Source organism: Anarrhichthys ocellatus, unplaced genomic scaffold (assembly GCF_004355925.1).
Source record: "Anarrhichthys ocellatus isolate YVR2014 unplaced genomic scaffold, GSC_Weel_1.0 scaffold10, whole genome shotgun sequence".
In the NCBI taxonomy this organism is placed as follows: Eukaryota; Metazoa; Chordata; class Actinopteri; order Perciformes; family Anarhichadidae; genus Anarrhichthys; species Anarrhichthys ocellatus.
Window position 1 is genome coordinate 6,055,306 of NW_022280040.1, and position 22,862 is coordinate 6,078,167.

Below are 22,862 nucleotides of genomic sequence, written 5' to 3' on the forward strand. Positions count from 1 at the left end.
CTACAAAGCATTGAGCAGTATTATGTCTTGTTGGAAAAATCCCCTGTAAAATATTACACCAACAAGCATCTATGTGATTATCTAGACATTTAAAAATATTATAAAATTCTGATTATGAAACCAATAATGAAACGTGTTGTAGCTCTCTAATCCTAAAAAGTAGGCCGACGTTAATACTCAGAACATTCTCCATGCATCTAGGTGAGAGGCGGGTTTTAAGCTTCTCGGTATATTGACATTAATTTGGTCCAATCACGTTCCTTGAAATTTCCGGAACCGGAAACAGTTAATTGCCTGCTCCCTGTGTTGTGTTGATTTCTAGAGAGAGAGAGAGCAGGAAAAGAAGACTTGACGTTTGGATTAACCTAAACTGCCTTCTCAGAATTATTGTCCCCGTCTCACTCCATAATTCAAAAGTAAAAGGTAAACGATTCTCCTTCTCAGATGAGTTTCCTGTCGTATGACCGATGTCACAAAGGAGAGGAATACACCCCCCGTAAAGTTAGCCTCTCCTGAGTGCTTAGTTAGCTGCTCTGCTAGCTAGCCGCAGTGCTAACAGTAACAAAATCAAGGTTCTCACAAATGTAATGAACCAGTACTGCGACACATCATCAATAAATGGTTTGTTGTGTGCTGTCCCCGTCGCTGCTTGGAGTCAGATAACATAAACAGCTCCGTTGAGCTCCTGACAGCTGCTGAGTCATGAGCTAGCTAAGTTAACCGGCTAGCTAGCTATTGTTGCAACCAAACTGGAGCTGACAGCCGGATAACTAGAGGTTAACCTTCCGTGTTGTCGGTTAAACGTGGCCCACGTTTAACGTTCATGACTGTTTTAATTAGTCATATAAATTACAAACAGCAAACGCAGACACTTGCTCTTAAGGTTGAAGAATCGATTAGCTTTAGCCGAATTTAATTGCTATTAAATTGGAGCCAAATCACAAGTCGTTGGTTCACTTTTTGTTTAATTTCGTCTCTTGTTTCAGTGTTTTCTCTTCCCTTAGGTATTATATAATGACCGCAGTTTCATTTTCTCTTTCAGAAATTCGTGGCAACCTCTGGATCAGTCAATGGGAAAGATCTAACAATGTTTAGCTTTGAGGGAGATTTCAAAACAAGACCCAAGGTATCACTTGGAGGAGCAAGTAAAAAGGTAAGTGTCAAAACAGGGACAACATACAGTACCTGCTGCTCTTCACAAACAGTTATTCTAATTTCTCAGATGTCTGTGCTTAGTGATAATCATAACACAAGTTATTGTTTAGAGTGTTTTCAGGGTTTCTTGTGTTGTTTTTTCAGGAGGAGAAAGCTTCTCTGCTGCACCGCACTCAAGAAGAAAGACGAAAAAGAGAGGTAACTACGTTTGTGCAGTGCTTAATTGACGTGTGTATGTTTTGTGTTTATTTGAAAGATGCATTGATGCTGCTTGTACAATAACAAATCAGATAAGGTATGTGCTTTTATTACTTAGGATGAAAGAAAACGACTGAAGAATGCCATTATCATTCAGTCCTACATACGTGGCTACCAAGACCTGAAACGACAGGTACGTCTGCAAGCACTAGACAGACCTCATATATTACCCCAAGAGTCAAATATGCAGTTTTGGAATCAGAAATGTGAGCTGTATCATTAGAGTGAACGTAGGAACACGGAAAACCCCAATCTGTAGGTACTGGTTGGGGTTTAGCTGTTAAACAATGAGTATTGTGAGCATAATTGTACTTAGCATCTGTGAGATTTGCCCGCTTAATAACTTCTTATGACATTGTCGCTACAGTCTAACTTGTTCTTTCTACTTGTAGTACATACTGCAGTTTCCCTCACAAAGTACGTGCTGCTGCATGCAGTATGCATTCAATTTTGACATCTTTGTCGTAACAGTGCACCTCGAACTTTGACCCTCCTGCATACATATATGCGCTGTGCAGAGGATTGTGGGTCAAAATAGCCAGAAAAGCATGCTGGCTTGCAAAATGCGACCGGATGCAGTAGGACAACAATTTTGTGCATTTGACATACTAGTTTTGGGACATACTAAATATTTTTCAGAATGGTAGTGTGGGTATTGAAACACAGTGTGTGTGTGTGTCAGCTCTCGCACATGAAACCCTTAACATGCAGGTGGCGTCTGAAAGCTGCTGCCTGTCTCGTGATCTTGAAGATGCTTTGTTGATTTAGCCTATGGTTGAGTCAGCGGGTTAGAGTATCTTACTTCTGAAAGCTTAATTATAACTGTTTGAATGCACATCTGTTATCGTGAACTCTTAATTTATCAGAACTCCGATAGTTACCACAAATGCAATGATCATAACAAGACTGATTACTGTCTCGGCTTGATGGATAAAAAAGGGAGCCAGACTTTGTCATGTTTCATAATCACAGTCAGATAGAGACGCTACTTTTTTCTGCTTATTAGTAAAAAGTTTTTGGTGTGTGGTATCTTTTAAGACATGGTACTACTTTCTTACCCATTGAAAATATGAACTCTGGCTCTGACTGTCCCAACCAGGCACGTTGATGAAATTCTACATGTTGAACCATCTCTTTACTTCACTGTAAATTTGTAGTGTTTGTGATTTTATTCGAACAAGTCTGTGTGAACAGTAAGTAACCGTTTAACCCTTTCTTCCAGTATGCCACCCAGAGGGCCAGGTTTGACCAGTGCGTCAGCCAGACGCAGGGAGGGGGAGCTCCGCGCGTGTTGGACGGTCCTGCTCTTTGCCTCTTATCAAGACAACTCGTATTTTTCTACAGACAGAGTGTGGATGCACATAGATTGGTGAGAATTTAAATATATCTCTGAGGCTCTTCAATTGCAAGTATATTGATTGTTTCACAGAATTACATTATAGTCGGAGAGGTCTAATGTACATCTCACAAATGGTGTCTGTTTGTGTGTTCATACAGATATGGTTGTGCCAGAACCTGGTGAAACACAATAGTCACTTTGTGAAACTGTTGGTGGGCCCACAAAGACAGACGTGTATGTTTCAGATCAAGAGGATCTTAGGCTTCTGCTGCAGGTAAAGTACCCACAGATAACAATAATGGGTTCATATTTTTAGCTGCTGGATGCATAAACACCGGCCCCTCTTTTTGTCTCCCCAGACTCCTACAGAACTGCAAGGATGACAGTTTAAATGTGACGGTTCCCATGCGGATGCTAGAAATATTTTCATCAGAGAAAACCTATCTTCCTGTTATTCCAGATGCTAACTATGTAGCTTCATTACTCGAGCAGATTTTGCACTATATGGTACAGACAGGTATGTCAAATAACAAAGTCTTGTTTCATTTTGCGGAGCAAGTTTCATTTGGTGTCACAGAGAAAAGCTCAAATGGCTATTATTAACTGTTGTTGCACCACTTCTACACTTGTTACTGCAAACAGGAACATTTACTGCATGTTATGTTTATGTAAAGTGTGTAATTATGTCATAAGAGGTTTAAAAAGTGAGCTTTTGTCTTAACATCCTTTGTGAATCTCGATCTGTGCTTTCTCCTCAGGATACTACAGGTCGCTGTATATTCTTGTGAATCACAGGCTCCCTTCCAGTCTGGAGTACAGTGACGCTCCCTCTATCCCGATGGCAAGCACACTGCTGGAGCACATCCTCAAACCTCTGCACTTTACCTACTCCTCCTGCACAACAGGCGCAAGGTACAGCTGTTACTGCTATTTAGTGATCGCTTATTTAGAGGTAACTTCAGAGGCTGCTGCTGGGAAGCGCCACAGTGTCGTACACAAAAACCAAATTAAACATTAACATAACGAGCGACAAAGACTGACAGACGATACACCTTCTGCTGAAGTGTCCATGAGCAACGGTCTTTGGTTAGTTACTACATAATAGGATGATAATAATTTAATGATACGCTTAGATTTAACGATAGCAGGAAAGGAAAGTCTTTGTTGTGAAATCTTTAGAAATCATCCGTTAAACTGATAAGACAAACTACAGCAGTTCGTGTCCCCTCTAGTCAGTGGCCGAAGCAGTAATTGCTTCAGAGACCAATTTACAACGAGCCATAAAAAGGGCCCCAGACTCACTCGCTTGCCCAGAGTGCAGCATATCAAGCTGTTTGCCCACAGTTTCAGGCATTCTTAATAACAAACGACAGGCGACTTCTTTTCTTCTTTGAAGAAAAGCAAGGCGGGAGTGAGAGAAACTTGTGTACACACCGACTCTAACAGCTAATTATCTGACTGGGCCCACCAGATGTGTGTGACCGGGCCACACAAAGCAGCTCTGTTTGGAGACACAATATTGGAGCACTCGGACAGCAGAGAGAGCAGGGGGATGTTATGACACCCTATCGTCTTAGCTAATTTACTCATGAACATTCAGTGTTATGAGTCACGTGATTGATTTACTTGTCTAATGTTTGTCGTCCTACAGGCAGTTTGTATTTGCAGCCTTTACCAAGGAGTTCATCTCTCCGCCGTTCACCGAGCAGATCTTTCACTTCTTTATCCCGGCGCTGTCGGACGTCCGTCTCTCGTTCCCATTTGAGGCCTTCCTGAGCTCCCTCCAGGTCACCATCGGCTCCTCCTCAGCAGCACAGAGCCAGGCGCCCTGGCTGTTTTACTTTGTCCTCTCTGCAGGGGAGAACTGTTTAGGTGGGTAGCACAGTTGATGTGTGCACACACAGGCCAATGTTTGAACTGCACACCCCATATACTGTATATGGCTCACGAGAAGTATAAACTGTGATTGATAGAGATGATGATGATGTTTGTGTTGGCAGGCTCTCTATCAGAGGAGGGTCTCCTGCTCTACCTCCGGGCTCTGCAGACGCTACTGCCGCTGCTGCCCGTGTCAGAGAGCAGCAGCAGGCCTGAAGTGACCAGCGACTCGGAGGACGACGACGACGCTGGCATGCATCCACAGCCCAAGCAGGTACGCTACATACTGTACACACCGACATATAGGTACACACAAAATGGTTATTGATTTCAAAAGCAATATTAGTTTTGTTGATCAATCAGGCACATCAATATGTGGCGTCAGGGCTCATCTGGTCTGGGTCAGGTGTCGACCAGAATATGCACAAGCCTAAAAAGAATGATGCTCTATGAGCATCTTCACTTATAGTCGAGGCGTTTAGTGTTACAGTTAAACCCACTGGTATTACACTGGTGTTGTTTTGGTTCTTGGTATCGGCAGTTACCGTGAGTTTAGATATCAGTGTCAGTATCGGTACAGAAGAGGTCGGATCAGTGCATCGCTTTTGTGATGTCATTGACCCCCACTGCTGATGAGGTTCCGTCCTGAAAATGGCAAATAATCATATGAATTAACCACATTCCTATGATAAAGGAAAATGTGATTTTCTTAATTTCTCTTACTCTGTCTCAAATCATTTTTCGTTTCCCCCAGTCTTCCAACCCACATGTGTTCCCTCTTCTATCAGGATGACAGAATCTCAGTGCAGCTGATCACAGAGGAGTGCGTCCACAAGCTGGACACGAAGCATCAGACTAACGCCCTGTTGAACCTGGTGTGGAGGGATTCGGCCAGCGAGGAGGTTTTCACCATGATGGCATCCATCTGTCACACACTCATGGTTCAGCATCGCCTCATGGTGCCAAAAGTCAGGTACAAATACATCGACCCCATTGTCACTTTATCGTGTGAATGACAAGAAGACTTTTTCTGGTGTATTCATCAAAAGTAGCATTTTACACGTCTCGTCGAGATGAGCCTCTCGAGCTTGTTTGCGCGCCGACCTGATTGAGAGGAAAACTGTGTCTTTATGTGTTTTCCGAGCTGTAAGCAGTAATATAAATAACGGTGAAGTGAGACAGGCAGTTATCAGTGGTCCACACCCACTGGCATTTACAACCGGCAAAGGAAGCAGGGATGTCAGGAAAGCTGTCAGTTGTGGATGAGGGCAATTACCCCTTCTCAGGTTGATTACATTAGAGCCAGGATGTCAGAGGTGGTGTGTGTGTGTGTGGGGAGGGGGAGGGGATGGATGGTGCATTGACTGATGGGAGGTGATCCAGACTGAGCTTCGTGGGTAGTCAACCTGCTCTAGTTAATTATTAGTGGAGCCAGTTGCCGCTAGTTGATTTAAATGTGCTGCGTGGGGATGTTTATAAAGATTCACAACACGTTTGCAACGCTACCTTCTTTTGAAGCCCTAGCATACCCAACACCATGCGTAAAAGGATGAGCATAAATTTGCTTCCTCAGTAATAAAAAACTGAACGCATGCAGCCCGAGTCCAATGGTCAACTGGTGATTTTGAAGAGAATATAGAGGAATTTCAGTGTGTTTCCCCCGTTCCCCTACTTTTTTTACGGCTTCTCTTCTCTTCGCTTTTACCATAAATCCTGCCCTTCGTCTTCCATCATTATCGGATATCTGTACAAAATAATTAGCTCACTGAGAAAGATTAATCACTGCGGGAGTGGACGGGATAGCTTTACAAGAGGCTAAGGGGAGCAAATTGCATCCCTGTCTTGATTTACTGCTCTTACAGCAAAAAAAAAAAAAAGAGAGGAGCTGGCCAGTCGTCCAGCCAGCCCGGCACGCTGCCTTTTTAATAAATATGTAAAATGTCTCATGAAGATAATTTTTTTTTTTTTTAGAGGACAATTTAAAAGCTGTGCAATGATTCGGGACCAAAATAGCTTTTTGATTAGTTTGCTGATTGTGCTTGCTCAGGTTTGTGGGCGCGGTGTGATCTCACTTTGTTTAGTGTCGGATATTTGGTGTAATTTCCCTCTGATGATTTGGTTTCGACCCATCGTAGCACTCTGTCGCTAACGGGGGCTATCAGATGAGCTCTTTCCTTTGCTTTTGAGTGGTTGCTGTGATTCTTGTGTTGACATGAGATAATGATATTGATCGTGTTAATACAGAAGTCCGCTAAACAAATTTGCATTTCGGTGGAAACTCGCTCGTTTATTCTTTACGGTATCTAACGTGACTCGAGGTCCGCTGCTATTCTTTTTTCTGCTCAACAGAGATTTTTTCATTACTGTAAAATGAAATGATCGGGTTGTGATTCATCAAGCTGCTTTTCTCACACACACACACACACACACACGCACACGCACACACATGCACAGGCAACCCCTTTTGATGTCTTGACTTTGTTTATTAGCGGTTCATTCCATGATTGAAATGGGGGTTTGGGTTTCTCTCGGGCCGTAAATCAGCATGTCAGCTGGCATTTAGTGCTTTGTTTCCCATTTCAATCAAACACTCGCATCACTTGTTATGAGCCCACAGCACTACTCCTCGCTTCTCTCCTGAGCCTTGTAGTACTGACAGATGGTGTGTGTGTGCGCTCGGCACAAACCATTTTTCAAGCCGTATTGAGGGTTGTCTGACACTCTGCCCCTAGTGCTCATTTCCATTTCAGGACTTTTGAATGGGGTTTCGGTAGATTGAATGGCGGAATGGGAATTTGAGCATTGACATTGAGATGAGAATATTCAGCAAGTTCAAGATTCCCTTTCTCCTCTCTTTTAGTCTCTTAGCTCTGGTTTCCTTCCCTGACCTTTACTCCTCTCCTCTGCTGAGGAAACATGATGCCGCCCAATTAAATGCAAGCATCCTTATAGGTGTCAGCACTGTCACTCTTAAACAAGGGCCTATTATATGCAGGGGCACTTTATTTTGCCTTTTAGCTTACTTACCACATTATTGTCACCTGTACTTACCCTCTGTGTGAAAAGCCATGCAATTTAGGAGCACACACACGCACGCACACACACACACACACACACTTGAACAAAGAGCAGCTTCACACCTTGGTGCCACAGCCCGTTGAGTGCAGAGCGACTATAGCGAGGTATGTGGGCCCTCCTCAGTGTTATCATGTAATTCACTGTGAGTGTGGAAGCATGCTGGCGCTGCGGGGTCACGGCGAGGGCCACGCTTCCCCTCCTCCTCCGTCCTCCATTGTCCTGCTCCCCTTGCCATTAAGTTAAATGGGGCTCCAGCAGGAAGCCAGAGGGCTGTTTATGACCCGAGCTAGGGGATGCTCGCCAGCAACTAGTTTACTAATGGAAAGGTGCCTCGCCTAAATAAAGCTTAATGGCTCATTTAATCTCTTTTCGGCCCTCGCAAGGTATAAAACGGGAGAGAAAGGCCAAGAACATTCTATGAGGGAGATGTTGGTTAACAGTGTCATTTATTTTTCCCCCTTACGGGTCCTTTGGTTAATGGGGCAAGATTTAACAATCTCAACATAGCAGACAGACTGACGGAAAGTGATTTTACTGTTCTTCACACCAATTGTGGCATCTGATTGAAATAGCTCTCGAACTCATGTCGTCTTGTTGATAAGAGCTGCATCCTTAATGAAAATACATGTTTACATTTAATCTCTGCTTCTTTGTTCTCCACAGACTTCTGTACAGTTTAGCTTTCAACGCTCGTTTCCTGAGGCACCTCTGGCACCTGATAACTTCCATGACAACAAAAATGATCACCGGGTGAGCTAATTAGAAGCTGATTATTGGCAAATTTACTGACGGCGTATGACTCATACTTTCTGTCTGCCCCCTCAGCTCCATGGTGCCGCTGCTACAGCTGATCTCGCGAGGGTCTCCCATGTCGTTTGAGGACTCCAACCGCATCATTCCCGTCTTCTATCTCTTCAGCTCCCTCTTCAGCCACTCGCTCATCTCCGTGCACGACAGCGAGTTTTTCGGTCACGAAATGGAAGGTAGTGAACTTTTTTGTCCTCTGTTATCAGTGGTAGCCGCCATATGAGTGCAGTGCAGAGCAGTGGCTTTTAGCCAGCCGGTGGAGCACAGTAGAGAGACTCACATGCACTAGCGTGCACGCGCAGCCGGCCAGGGTATGTAAACAAAGCACAGAGAGAGGCTCGGATTACAACACACACAGAGGAAGAGTTACCTCATTCTCTGCTCAGGATGCCGTTACTCCACTATATGTTTACATAGCTAATAGTTGTCTGCTGCTATATTAATACTCTGAATATCGTATTAAACTTGTTGGACATTATGAATGTCTGATTAGGACACGCATCCCATTTCCCTCATTTGTTGGTTTTAGCAAAAAAATAATATTGTCATCGCCAGTCGCTTTCAGCAGTCGCACGCCGCCTTGCCGCCATGTAAATGTGAAAATCAATATCTGTTAAAGGCCGAGTACGTTCTCCCTCTCAACAGGTCAGACACAGTCCTCCATGATGCCCTTCACGCTGACGGAGCTGGTGTCTCTGTCTCGCTGTCTGAGGGACGCGTGCCTGGGAATCATCAAGCTGGCCTACCCCGAGACCAAAACGGAGCACCGCGAGGAGTACATGGCTGCCTTCCGCAGCGTGGGTGTCAAGACAAACACAGCGGTTCAGCAGCGGATCCAGGCCGAGCAGAAACGCTGGGTACAGCTCTTCAAGGTAACGTAGAAAGCACACATGGCATACAACTCAATGTCTTTTTCTTTCAATCCCATCTTGACATGGACTTATACATGTTTGTTTTGCCGTCAACCAAAACAGGAAGAGGATAGCAGCCGTGCTTTTCCCGCTAACTATCTGTAGCTGACCACAGTTATCAAAGTGGATCAATTAGGGCTGCACGATATATCATTTCAGCATGGATATTGCGATGTGCGCATGTGCAATAGTCCCATTGCAGGGCGTGCATGGTCGGCAAATTAACTCAAATAAAAGGATAACTTTGACGGTTCTCAGTCTCACCCAACATGGGGTGTAGCAGTTGGCAGATTGTGTCACACATGACAAACATGCTAAACAATTGTGGCAAAATAATGACCTCAACCCTGCTTCTTACAGTTTACAACTAAGCTACCAGCCACTACATTTTATTAGTGTTGTCATTTTAACTCAATGACGATATTCCAAGATTTGTTTCATTCTTTTCTGTTGATACCTAAAAACATAAACCTTGCTATGTGACACATTAACACTCGGGATAATCCTTGTGTTGCCTCTCTGTGCATTGAAGCATAGTGACCTCATGCCTCGTCTGTGTTTGTGGACATGTATGCACGAGCAGGCAAAGACGAGATGGAGCGCTGCCGCGGAAGGTCATCCATTTGCTATTTACCCAGAAGTAATGAGGCAGAAAACAGCGTTAACTTGATTCTCCTTGGCTCTTTTTCTCATTCCACACCTGCCTTTCATTTCAGCCGTCTCCTTCCCTCCGCTCTCTATCAAGGAAACGATAATTAAGCAACTTGACTGTTGGTGTTTGACAGAAGGATTTAAAAGTGTACACTGGTTGTTCTGTGAAAGGTGACAAATACGTGAAAGAGCATGTCGGGAATTTTCAGAAGAAATCTGCTCAAAGGCCTCTTGTCAGCTAAAACGACCCATTAAAGAAGTGGGGAGCAGGGGAAATGCATTTTCCAAATTGAACGGTGGGATTTACAGTCGGTTTAGCGCCGCTGACCCCTAACACGCTAATGTTTGGTTCGTGTCATCAGTCGTCCCTCCCCATCTTTTATCACCTCCATTGTCGAGCTATCTATTTAATTGAAAGAAGTTAATTGAATGAAAATGATCAACTAAGCTTGTATTAATATTGCTAATGGAACTTTCTTCTTGGCCATGTTTGGAGAACGATGTCACGCTGGAGTTTGGGAAAGGCCCATTAAGGCTTGCACTTAACCCGATGGGCTAATTAAGGAATGCTTATTCATTCCCAGAGTCAAGGGGTAGGCCGGCTCCAAACCCATCGCCACGCGCCTTTTACAGCGTTTTGCACTTGCCATTATTGCGGACGCTGCCTCGCGGTGATTGGCCGAGATTGATTGTCGCCCTGTGAAAATAGCGTGCTTTAGAAAATAACGTTTCGATTGAAATAATCTATGCTGGGTGTTATATGGAAATAGACTGTCTGTCACTGTTATGGCAGACATAACAGCCCCCTTAAGGAATCGTCATGCAACGACATGCACGAGGTTATTTAGCGGATGTCTGATGTCGGCTAGAGCCCGTTACATCCAGTCCAAGGAGGCTTAAACCTTAAAGTTTGCCCAGTGAATGTGCTGCTGGAAGGTAGTGCGTGAGTGTGCGTGAATGTGCATTCGTTAAGATCCTGATTGGCAGGTTTGCATCTTGCTTGGCAGCCTCTGTATGAATATGTGTGTGTGAAAGGAAGTCCCTTTTCTATTTACCATGCACCCGAAATGTCTCCGTACATGTTGCAAAGTCACAACATTATTTCAAAATAAAACACCGTTGTTACCCTGAGCCTTCTGCAGGCCGGTCAAGAGCCGCGCTGGTACTTGCAGTGCTGTGAACCAACGCTGCCTGATCTTTTGCATTCTCTGTCCGATGGCTGATGTCAGCAGCAGACCTCGCCAGTAATTAACAAGGCTGGACATTGAGGGACGGCACAGGTCGTTTTTCTTTTATACTCTCCATAAATGGCGCACTAATGGCTGAATTCTCAAATTGCTTTTTTTCCCCCCTTCTCTAAGCGAAGGCACCTCGTCCCGTTGAACAGACTATGCACAGAAAAACCTCTTCAGCAATGTTGTGTTCTCTACTCCGCAAAAGTACTTTAAATGTGCAATTCCTCATCTTACAATGAAGGGGATTTTGTGTGGATGTAATTGCCCGAGTTGGAGCTGTTAATGTGATGCGTGCCTGTCTGTGTTTGATGTGCTGTGCAGGTCATCACTAACTTGGTGAAGATGGTGAAAGCTCGCGACATCAGACGACCCTTCTGTCCAGCAGGTCACTGGCTCTCTGGGGAGGTCAACATCCGCGCAGACAAGGTTAGCCATAAGGACCGTCGTCACAGCTGTTTAGATCTTGTATTTGTTTATTGTAAGATGTGATATTGTGTCAGATTTAAGCCTTATTGTTAAATATATTAAAAACCTGATAATCTAGAGCTGCATTCACAAAGCTTCAAATCAGTGAATATTCAAAGAATTATGGCTTTTCTGTTGATTTCCCCCTAAAATAAATCAGGATAAAATGCCCTGAAGACAGGTGAACAGCTGTTTAGAGGAAGGAGGAGGTTTTTTAAGTTGTAAAACTAGAGATAACCAGAGATTAAAACCAGAATAGAACAATCTAGATCAATTAAAATATGAATACGTATGAACAATATGAATTAACAAGCAAGAACAATAAATAATACAATAGCACAGGTCCAGAAGCAACAACTGACAAGTGGAAAAGTTTATGAAAAGAAGGCTGCTGGCTTTTTTGGAGGATATTCGGAGCTTTGGCAGGAATTGAATGTTCTTCATGATGATCTTATTTTCTCTCCAGGTCACCCAGTTGTACGTCCCGTCTGCGAGACACGTGTGGAGAACGCGTAGGATGGGTCGCATCGGGCCACTTCAGTCGACACTTGATGGTAGTGTGATCTCTTTAATAAACTATATAGCTTATGACAACGTCGGTCTATGAGTAGCCCAATACTTTGAAAGAACAAGTTTATGTTTTTGTGTGCAAGACAGTAACACAAATATGTCACGAAAAACATTTGAAAACCTTCTGACATTTATTAAAATCAATTAGTCGACAATTAACCATGTCTTAGAATAGACTGTTTATGATCAGCTGGAATCACTTGACTGTTCAATCAATCAATCAATCAATCAATTAATAAATCAATTAAACTTTAATGTATAGCACCTTTCATACAGGTAAGTGTGGACAAACAATGGAAAAGAATAAAAATATATGATAAAAGTATTAGTAGTAAAACAGAGTGAGATAAAAACGACATTAATAAAATAACAATAAAAGAGAATTATACAATTGAAATTAAAATAAGTGGAGAAACATTATCCAAAATATCGTACTGGTGTACAGCACGGAGCTACTCCTTTGGCAATGAATGAAAATGTAGAATAATATACATTAATGCATGTGTCCGCTTGATGTATAGTCCAGGAAATCATCCTAATTGCTGTCCAAAGTCACCTTCTCCATGTTTGCGTTTCATGTTCTATGGAGCTGTGCATTGCTATTGTTATTAGTCTCTATCTATAGTAGATGGAGTAGAGCTGTTAGGCTGCAGATTGAACTGTCCTTCGATGTAGGACTGGAAAATGATTCTCTCTTAACAAGTGATAATGTACTAAACTCTGCTGAAAAAACACCCTGATAATGTAAAGATGTCTTTCACAGCACAAAAAAAACCCTCATTAGCCATTAGCCTTCCCTGTTTCAACGAAGATAAATCACCACATTTTCTCTTCATCGCCTCAATTAAGGCACTCAGAGGAAAATGCACTGACGCAGGCAGGGCTTCATCCCAGGTTTCTGTGAAGCATGGTGTGAAAACAAGCTGATAACAATGTGTGTATGATCTGCCTAATTCCACTCCGAGGCTGTATGGGATAAATTCAATTAGTGTGAAAGTACCTGATGAACTCGATCACATCTGGTCCGTGTGTTTGTCCGGCCTTTTCTCATTTCCTTAAATGGACGGGCCCACAGCTGATGAATGAGCAACGTATTGACCACTCTGAGGCCATATTTCTCCTCAAAGATGGAAACCTGATGGGAGAAATGCAGATCAGATTGACTAATTGAGCAGAATAATTGAGCCGCAGCGGACGCAAAGTGAGGGAGGGCGAAGAGCGGTTTATCTAATGTGGCTATTTTAGTTTTGTGGGCTAAACAAGTCTAAACCCAAAGTTTAATACAGACACAAACATCGGCATAATGGATGAAGGCCGGCAGGTGGATGGCAGCTAACTGTTGGGTTAATTAAAAGGGTGAGGGATGGACATATCTTTAATGGTGGACTAGGTCTTACTTACAGAGCTTAGCAGTGAGGAGGGTAATGACACGGTTAGAGGAGTGTTACACACACCTGATAGTATCCTCCAGATACAGTTTATTCCTGTCCACTTGTAGTTGACCCTGACCTTTGAACCCTGTGGAGGAGAAGACCAGAGGATCTGTGTCAATGTCACTCAATATATGATGAAAGCCAAGAGAAACATGTTATTTTCATATTAAATCAATGTTTTGTCCACATGGTGTTTTTGGAAAAGTAATTAGTAATATTTCATACTATGCACAATAAAGAAATCCTCAGATAATTGTTAAAAGCTAAAGTAGTCGAGTGCTGCTGTAATGACGTATTTTTGTAGTTAGCATTTAAGTAGAATGTGGTTGATATTTTTGGCCAGAGCATTTTTGGGTCGTAAACACAAGTAGACAAGAATGACTGATCAGGAAACGCTCTGACGTGTTGAATCTTTCCTTCCGCAGTTGGTTTAGAGCCTCCACAGCTGTCTGTGTCTGAAGAGAGACATCTGGCCATCCTCACAGAGCTCCCTTTTGTGGTTCCCTTCGAGGAGCGAGTTAAGGTAATGACGCACCACCGTCCCACACACAACCACAAAAACAAAAAACGTTTCAGGGCCCTCCTAAGAATTGTGTTTTTTCTGTCAGAATGAGTGTTTTCAATTGGAAGCGTGTTATCGACATTCTGTACATGATGAAAATGCATTCAATTATACATCTAATATCATATTTTGGAAGTGGAACAGAGCTACTCCAGACCATAATAATGCATAATTCCTTCAAGCCGTGTGACTGATATTTGGGTAGTATATTGTTAGTTTTATTATGAAGTAAGGCTGACCCGAATGCTTGAAAGTATAGTTTTCAAATGCAGCTTGAAAAAGAAAAAATTGTATATGCATTTCTCCAAAAATCCCAGATAGCCCACGAAATAGGAAATAGCCATTAATATGAATTATTATTAGTTATTCTTTGACGAATAGCTCTGATAGCACCTGATGTCTAGTCAGGTGTGTGGATAGTGGAACAGATAATGTCCTTATGCTTTTGTTTTTCTCGCTGAATTGTGTCTTATGATTTTACTTCTTTCTTTTAGAAAGACATAGTTTGTTTTAAGTTTATTTGATCACCAGTCTTCTGTTGCTTTTCCCACCTTATTTATGTCCTTTTTTTGGCTCTAAACTACCAACGTAAATGCTGATCAAAGACAAAAGGATGCATGATATATCGTACAATCCATACTCGGAATTAAAAAAATGTTACAACTCCAAGGATTTGTCACTGACCCTGCCACCGGGCTAACATCTGTGTTGTAGATCTTCCAGAGGTTAATCTACGCTGACAAACGGGACGTGCAGGGGGACGGGCCGTTCCCCGACGGCATCAGTGTCACCATCAGACGCAACTACATCTACGAAGACGCCTACGATAAACTCTCGCCAGAAAACGGTATGGCTTGCATCACAGTCTAAATAGAATAACAATTTGGCATTTTGCATTATTTGGGACAACAGATATATGGCCAGTACACTTCACATTGTGTTGTAGTGGCTCTGTCATTTCCTCCATTTATTTTCAAGATGACACACTCTGTCACTGAAACTCTCCTTATGCTCTATAAAACCTTAAAGGTTCCCGTTAGCATCAAGGATGAAGGTTAGCGCTCTCCTTGTGCAGAGTATTGAATTTCGGTAAAGCATAATTGTGGTTCCGATTATTATAATGGACCACATAAAAGCCGAATCAATTATTTTAAGTCACCTCTTTTGTGTTTGAATTTGAAAGGGCACTTCAGCGGGGGCAATCTGATTAAAAAGAGTAGTAGGAGACCTGGGCTGAAGACGTGATCTATATCATTTATGTGTCTGTAAGTTATAGCTGCTTGATTTATCACTGTACATTAATTATTCTGAAAGATGACCTTTTATAGAATTTGATTTGAATATTCCGCAGGTCAAGAAAGAGCTTTCTGCTAAATGTTTGTTTAGCAAAACAAGGTGATGCGCGGCATTTAAATGGTATTGGAAGTCTATTTTTACGTTTTTCATCCATTTTCTGTATTTACAGGAATAATCAGATCAGATCATTAATACGTTGGAGGTAAAAATGTTAATACTGGATAACATTGAGGCAGTGATAGTAAATAAAGGGAGATCCAACAAGAAAATACACATTTGCAGATAATACCAAATTATGTCGATATCGTACATGGTAAACTGTTACACGATATTTCTCTCCAACGATGACTGATTTGGAAAAAAATAAGTTAAAACTACTTATGTAAAATAATATCAGACTTCATGAACTGTAGTTATAACTTTATACTGTTTATTTATAGGAAGTGTCATAAAATGTGTTTTTTTTCAATTTTACAATGCAAAACTGATGTGATTTCCATTAAAACATGTTTCTTACTTTCCTAAATATATTAACGTCAGAAACCCTTTTAAGTGAGTAGCTTTAAGATTTTAAATTGTTTTCAACTATCAGAAATGAAAGGCTGTTTGACTTGATGCTCTTGCTGGAATTTGCTGGACACTGAATGTAAAGTAAAGAATGAAAATCCCAAAGGTCTCAGTCGCATTACTCAGAGAGAAGATAACGTCGCAGTTTATTGAGCCCATTAACTTGATTGGATGATGTTTTGTTTGTCTCTTTTTTTTTTTTTTTTTTTTTGTACCTTCATAAATCCCTCCTGGTGCTCTGTGTCGTTAGAACCGGACCTGAAGAAACGGGTTCGAGTCCATCTGCTGAACGCTCACGGTCTGGACGAGGCTGGCATCGACGGCGGCGGCATCTTTCGGGAGTTCCTCAACGAGCTCCTGAAGTCGGGCTTCAATCCCAACCAGGGCTTCTTCAAGACCACCAACGAGAGCCTGCTGTACTCCAACCCCGCCGCAGAGATGCTGGTCGGAGACTCGTTCACGAGGCATTACTACTTCCTGGGCAGGATCCTCGGAAAGGTGAGCCTCCAAAACAAAATGTGATGAGTTTAGACAACCTTAAAATCCCCAAAACAAGGAAGAATATCCGAAGATATTACAGCTGTTTGTAAGATTTAGTCCCAGACTGCCTTGATTTCATGCTCAATACGTCAATTGAAATCATTAGCAGTCAGTGTCAAGGTTGCACTCGCTGCATATATACATTCAGATGTTGTTTTGGTGTTTCTTCTAGAAACTGACAATGTTTAGAGAGATTACCTTCATTTGTTTCTTGCAGTAAGAACTTTAACCCGGCACTCCTGCAGGCTTTAGTTTTGTCAATTAGCTCCGTGCATAATCTGTTGACGGCATTGTTTTTCTGCCGCTTCCTTCCTCCGATGGTACTATTTATTAGGGCCTAATGTTTCTAAATCATCCTTAATGCATGTGGTAGTGATTGTTTATCAAGATGCCTTCCTCATGGGGGGGGGTGGGGCTGCTATCATCTCAACCCGGAGAAGAATTACCTCATGACAAGCGGTCGCCTCTCAATTAGGGCTTCCATTAGCCGATGATTCCTACCTCTTGTTTGTGTAGTGATTGCATTTGGCTGGCACTAAATCAGCGAGCCCACACAGACAGGACATAAATAAGCGTTCAAAGCATGTGGTAATAGCATTTTGATCTGTTTTACAGTCAGGAACATCCAGGTCTCTTCACTGAGACGGTCTGGTCCACCTATCAGTGAATCGTAACTCCTCCTCCTCCTCCTCCTCCTCCTCCTCCTCCTCCTCCTCCTTCTTCTTCTTCTTCTTCTTCTTCTCCTTCTTCTTCTTCTTCTTCTTCTTCTTCTTCTTCTTCTTCTTCTTCTTCTTCCTCTTCCTCTTCCTCTTCCTCTTCTCCTCCTCCTCCTCCTCCTCCTCCTCCTCCTTCTTCTTCGTATTCTTTACAAGTGATAAATGATCAATCAGCAGCTAGAAGCTCTCCGCCCCCCCACTCCCCAGATATTGTGCTCTCAATAGCTAATGGTTCAGGCAATTAGGCGAGGGGAAATTAATTTGAATTTGACTTTCAATTAACCCTACCTTAAGTTCCTCTTTCCCCATAAAAATGGACGTTTGAATGGCCGTCTGAGAGGTGTATTGATATTTGTTTAGTGCCCGTTACTGCCCGGATAAAAGGCACCCGTTTTATATAGATTGGGATTGCATCACTACTGCTGCAGTGTGCACAGTGCACGTTGCGGCTCAAAGGACACGGGAGATTAATATTGTTAATTAATGTCCGAGGCGTGCCATTGTTGTGGGGGGTGATGTATTACAGGCAGGAGTGGCTTGTCTGGGGTACTCACTGAAATGGGATTGAGCATCAGAATAGAGGCCGGTCATCATCCTTCTTCTTCACTTGTCCACCCAGCTGTCAAGCGGAAAGATTTAAGCCACAAATGGTGAAACGTGGAAACAGGTTTCTTTGCTTCTGTGGTCGTCTCCCTCCAGACTTTAGACCGAAGAGTTCCTTTAATCTTGATTGGAGTGTTTGCTGACATGGTCTTTGTCAAAATCACATTTCTCATTATGTAATCTGACCCGCAGGAGGTTCTCTTTGTGCCTCATTCGTCTCTCATTAGCACAAAACCTCCAACCTCATCAGCAGTGGCCTCTCCACTCCGTAAACTGTGAGGGTGAGGAAAGTTTCATCCTCCTCCTCCTCCTCCTCCTCCTGCTGCTGCTGCTGCTGCTGCTGCTGCCTTCCCCGTCATACTTGTGCACCGTCTCCTCTCCCTGATCTCCAGCGGCTGATAGTTTCCTTTTAGAGGTGTGGGAGGTTGGCACCCCTTATTAATAGAGATTCGTTTGAAAGGCATTATAATTTTATTGATTCTTAATGCTGTAAATTAAGGAAGGAATTTGGCAGCGAACAGAATGCACCTGCAATATTGCTGGCATTTATTCTACCTGATGGTGCTGCGATCCGCTTTAATTGCGTTGCCACTGCACTCACTTATATTAAAAGGCCCGGGGCCATAATAATTAATTCTTTGCAGCCCCAAGTCATTTTGGCACAATTTCTGGCAATAAACACTCATAAATAAAGTAGGTGGCATTGAAAAAATAAGGCTACAGGTTTTTTTTCTCATATACTTATTGCTGCCTCTTCCCGGCATAAGTGTTATTGATAGGTTTCAAGGGGCCACACGGCGCATATGGTCTGAAACGAGCACCGGCCACAAGAGAAATACTAAGTGGATTCATTTGCATAAAAAATAGACAATGTTTGAAGTTGCGCAATTAACCTGTGTTCAGAAAATAGCCGTGATTTACGCGTGCGTGTGTGTTTAAGATGCATGCATTATGGAAATCCTCTAGATTTATAATCCATTTAGCTGATGCGGTCAGGGTTTTCAGCGCTATCATTTATAAAGACCTGTATATTTTAATGCCTCCAACGGGCTCTTTTTCGGACTATTCCAGTACATTAGCTTTGGGTTTTATGAGTCACCTGCCCAGCTGTGCTTCTTAATGGCATTTGAGGTCAAGGTGAGAATTGGCATTTATAAAGTTTGAGGTTGAAGATAGATTGTGTTTTCTGTTTTGCTCCCAGTCACTCTGATGTATCTTATCTCTCTCATCACTTGATTCTTTGATATAAGATTAGTAGGCAAATTGAATGTTGTATAATGCATGTTGTCATCAGATTATCAGAATATGTACTTCATAATGTAATGCTTTTGCCACTTCGTTATCTTGGTTATCTAATCACCATGTTTTATTCAGTGACACCCAATAAACAACTGCTGTGGTTAATGCTCCGAGCATTTCCTCATTTGCACTGATTGACTGACGTTAGTGCATCCTTGTCCTGCAGTCGTCCTCCAGTTTAACGGCCACGCTTTTTCTACAGGCCCTGTACGAGAACATGCTGGTGGAGTTGCCTTTCGCCAGTTTCTTCCTGTCCAAACTTCTGGGAACCAGTGCGGAGGTGGACATCCACCACCTGGCATCGTTGGACCCGGAGATGTACCGCAACCTCCTCTTCCTCAAGAGCTACGAGGGTGACGTGGAGGAGCTGGGCCTCAACTTCACGGTGGTCAACAACGACCTGGGAGAGGCTCAGGTGACTGGGGGGTTGGGTGGGATGGAGTCGGATAAATGATTCACGTGTTCTTTATTTTTTCCATCTCTATTCCTACCCCGGTCAGTACATCTCATTCAGCCATCTTTCCTTCCTCCTGTTTAGTTGCTCTTTGTTGCGTTAATAATTCATTTCCCTCACGATGAACCACTTTTCAGCTCTGAGAGAGATAAAGCACGTCGCCGCGGTCGCTCTAAGCTCTGCTGCGGCGCAGGGAGCACAGCGGCTCTGTTGACCTCGCCACCTGCCATTCTCACCAGAAGAACACGCCTGACAGAAGCAACTCGCTGCTCTTAAGCACGTCCCCCTCCAAAGCTCAAGGCTGCGGAGACGAGCCTCCGGCTGCACTCTGAGTCACCCGGGGCCCCAGACCCGGCACTCTACCCCGGGAGCCCCTGTTTGCTCAGGGGCCGTGTTAGCTCTTCTCAAACAACACCTGAAATGGTCGAGTTACAATGTAGCCCCCCTGGTCGCAAGTAGGGCATCGCAAACACGATAGGGAAAACAATTTGTGAAAGATTAGGCAAACACCCGGGAGCAGTCTGCCCTGCATTTGCCCTCGCGAGATAGCCAAAGCAAGCGAGATAAGGACAGTAATTCTCTTACATTAGCACATAATCAGAATCCACTGTGGGAGAGAGAGAGAAAAAGGCTGAAAATGATTACCCGTCAGTGGATAACATGCTGTACGTAGCATTCAGGGGATGGACAAAATATCCAACATCTTACTTTGTAATCTAACGTAATATCGCTGGACTGAATACCTCTGTGAGGCTTATCAATCAGCTATTGTCAAGACTGCGTTAGAGAGGTGCTGATTCACCTCTGTTGTAAAGTTTGACTTTTAATTAAAAAACAGACACTTACATGGTTAAAACACCAATGTACATCCACAGTTAAAAGATCATCAAAGATAACACAAAAACGTCATGTGTGTGTGTGTATAAAAGCACAAGAAAAACATTAATATACAGAATATATTTATATTAGATATTACCAGGCATTATTCTGACAATAGGCTAAAGTACACGCTTCCTATTATTCTAAAAGTGGTCGGTTAAATGAGCTACATACAACCCTGCCTGCACAGCTGTCTCAAACTACACAACCTCACACATGATGCACTGGAAGAAGATGATTTTGTCTCCTTGTAGCCGCTCTGATGCCGTCACACACCCAGCTTCATGAACAGAGATGAGCACATCATATCAAGTGCTGACTGCTCTATAGCTAATGAAAGGAGATGTTGAGGCCAAATTGTATTGGACCAGATGTTCATTGGACGTGCTATATTTAGACACACTGAAATACACTTAACCACACACACACACACACATACTCTCACAATGAGCCATACCTTTAATCAGAGTGCTGTTGGAAAACATTTTAATTACCTTTCTGTGATTGAATTAAATCCACCTGGCACAATTAAAGCACTTTCTTTGTTTGTTGGTCGTCTGGCACCCTCGGCAGACACAATGATAAACACAATATGATCTGCATAATGAAGTATGCTGTATGGCTTACTCACAGTAATATTACTCAGGTACTATAAGTCATGTTATATATTTAAATATAATACCGGGACTAAACTGTGAGGGAACCATTTGACGCAGGTGGTTGAGCTGAAGCTGGGAGGCAAAGACATTCCCGTGACCACAGCGAACCGGATAGCCTACATCCATTTGGTGGCCGACTACAGACTGAACAAGCAGATCAGGCCTCACTGCCTGGCCTTCAGACAGGGCCTGGCCAATGTGGTCAACCTGGAGTGGCTGCGCATGTTTGACCAGCAGGAGATCCAGGTATGCCGCACACGACGAGCAACACTGTCCATCGACTTGACACATTTTCACAACTCGCAGAAACTTGTAATTCATGTTTTTCTACCTGTATTCTTTTACATATATATATATATATATATATATATATATAGGTGCTGATATCTGGGGCTCTTGTGCCAATTTGTCTTGATGACCTGAAAAATTTCACAAACTACTCGGGTAGGAGCTGATGTTAAAAAGACCTATGTTGACGTGTCAACTTCATTTAGTCCCTTTAGTGATGCATTTCTACGAAGCTGTGGGGCTCACGAGAGAGAAACAGTCTGGGTTGACTAATACCATTTTCTCCATTGTAATCTCCTTCAGGCGGGTACTCTGCCACACACCCAGTCATCCAGATCTTTTGGGAAGTGGTCGAAGGCTTCACAGACGAGGAGAAGCGTAAGCTGCTGAGGTTTGTCACCAGCTGCTCCAGACCTCCCCTGCTCGGATTCAAGGTGAGGTTTTTTACCACACTTGAACTCTTCCCCATCGCTCCATCTTTTCTACTGCACGGATTTTGTACTTCCTGTATCCTCCCTTATTGGCAGGGTTTTCCAAAGCTCAACAGAAAGGAGTGTTCCTTCTTTAACGGGCTTGTAATGAAAACAGTGAGACTGATAACAGCACCTCAAAATGATCGTTTTCAAATTAGGCGGCGACAAGAACGAGCCACTGACGTCTTATCTCCACTTCCACTGTTGTTTTATAGTTCATGAACTCCCTCTGCAGCCCTGTATGTGTGGGCTCGTGGACAAATATTACCACTCAGAGCTCGGTAGCACGTTGAACTTTTCAACTGTTGCCTTCCGTGTGACATGGCAGAAAGCAGCAATTTCCCATTAAAGGAACATTTGATGGAACTATAGCCAACATTGTGTTATCAGTGCGGAATCATTATTGCTCCTATTTCTGAAATGATTTCCTAATTGGAAGCTGTTTCACTTTCTCACTGACTTGATTTGTGGTACACTTAGGTAGTTTGAGATAGGGGGGGGGGGGCAGAAAGTGTTGCTTGGGGCCATTAAGGAGTTTTTTATGTGTCTTACTCCGTCTAACCAGAAGCTGTAATCATCATATGATTGGTTTTAGTACTCTTTATGACTGTCATTAGTTAAGAAAACCTAATTGCAGCTCTGCAGTAGTCTAAGGGAACAAAACTCTCCTTAAAATCCTTTGCAGTACCTTCTCTCTGGGTTTGAGAGTTGCCTTCCCTCCTCATGTAATCAATTTGTCTCTGGCC

At 43.0% G+C, this 22,862-nt stretch overlaps 1 protein-coding gene across 2 annotated transcripts in view; it reads left to right on the forward strand.

Moving 5' to 3' along the window:
- Nucleotides 1-316: 316 nt before the first annotated feature.
- Nucleotides 317-22,862, forward strand: part of ube3c (ubiquitin protein ligase E3C) — a 24,604-nt gene continuing 2,058 nt past the window's right edge. The window contains exons 1-23 of one of the 2 annotated variants that reach the window (XM_031850099.1): nucleotides 317-423; nucleotides 1,043-1,153; nucleotides 1,300-1,353; nucleotides 1,472-1,546; nucleotides 2,636-2,782; nucleotides 2,911-3,026; nucleotides 3,112-3,269; nucleotides 3,511-3,664; nucleotides 4,404-4,624; nucleotides 4,753-4,904; nucleotides 5,419-5,603; nucleotides 8,372-8,458; nucleotides 8,534-8,691; nucleotides 9,161-9,387; nucleotides 11,634-11,738; nucleotides 12,244-12,331; nucleotides 14,206-14,303; nucleotides 15,057-15,189; nucleotides 16,456-16,703; nucleotides 19,566-19,778; nucleotides 21,413-21,601; nucleotides 21,733-21,799; nucleotides 21,947-22,077. In XM_031850099.1, the coding sequence (XP_031705959.1) occupies nucleotides 1,088-1,153; nucleotides 1,300-1,353; nucleotides 1,472-1,546; nucleotides 2,636-2,782; nucleotides 2,911-3,026; nucleotides 3,112-3,269; nucleotides 3,511-3,664; nucleotides 4,404-4,624; nucleotides 4,753-4,904; nucleotides 5,419-5,603; nucleotides 8,372-8,458; nucleotides 8,534-8,691; nucleotides 9,161-9,387; nucleotides 11,634-11,738; nucleotides 12,244-12,331; nucleotides 14,206-14,303; nucleotides 15,057-15,189; nucleotides 16,456-16,703; nucleotides 19,566-19,778; nucleotides 21,413-21,601; nucleotides 21,733-21,799; nucleotides 21,947-22,077 (3,072 nt within the window). In that variant the 5' untranslated portion in view covers nucleotides 317-423; nucleotides 1,043-1,087. Of the gene's footprint in view, nucleotides 424-1,042; nucleotides 1,154-1,299; nucleotides 1,354-1,471; nucleotides 1,547-2,635; nucleotides 2,783-2,910; nucleotides 3,027-3,111; nucleotides 3,270-3,510; nucleotides 3,665-4,403; nucleotides 4,625-4,752; nucleotides 4,905-5,418; nucleotides 5,604-8,371; nucleotides 8,459-8,533; nucleotides 8,692-9,160; nucleotides 9,388-11,633; nucleotides 11,739-12,243; nucleotides 12,332-14,205; nucleotides 14,304-15,056; nucleotides 15,190-16,455; nucleotides 16,704-19,565; nucleotides 19,779-21,412; nucleotides 21,602-21,732; nucleotides 21,800-21,946; nucleotides 22,856-22,862 lie in introns of those variants that run through there. The other variant, XM_031850098.1, reaches the window with a different exon arrangement.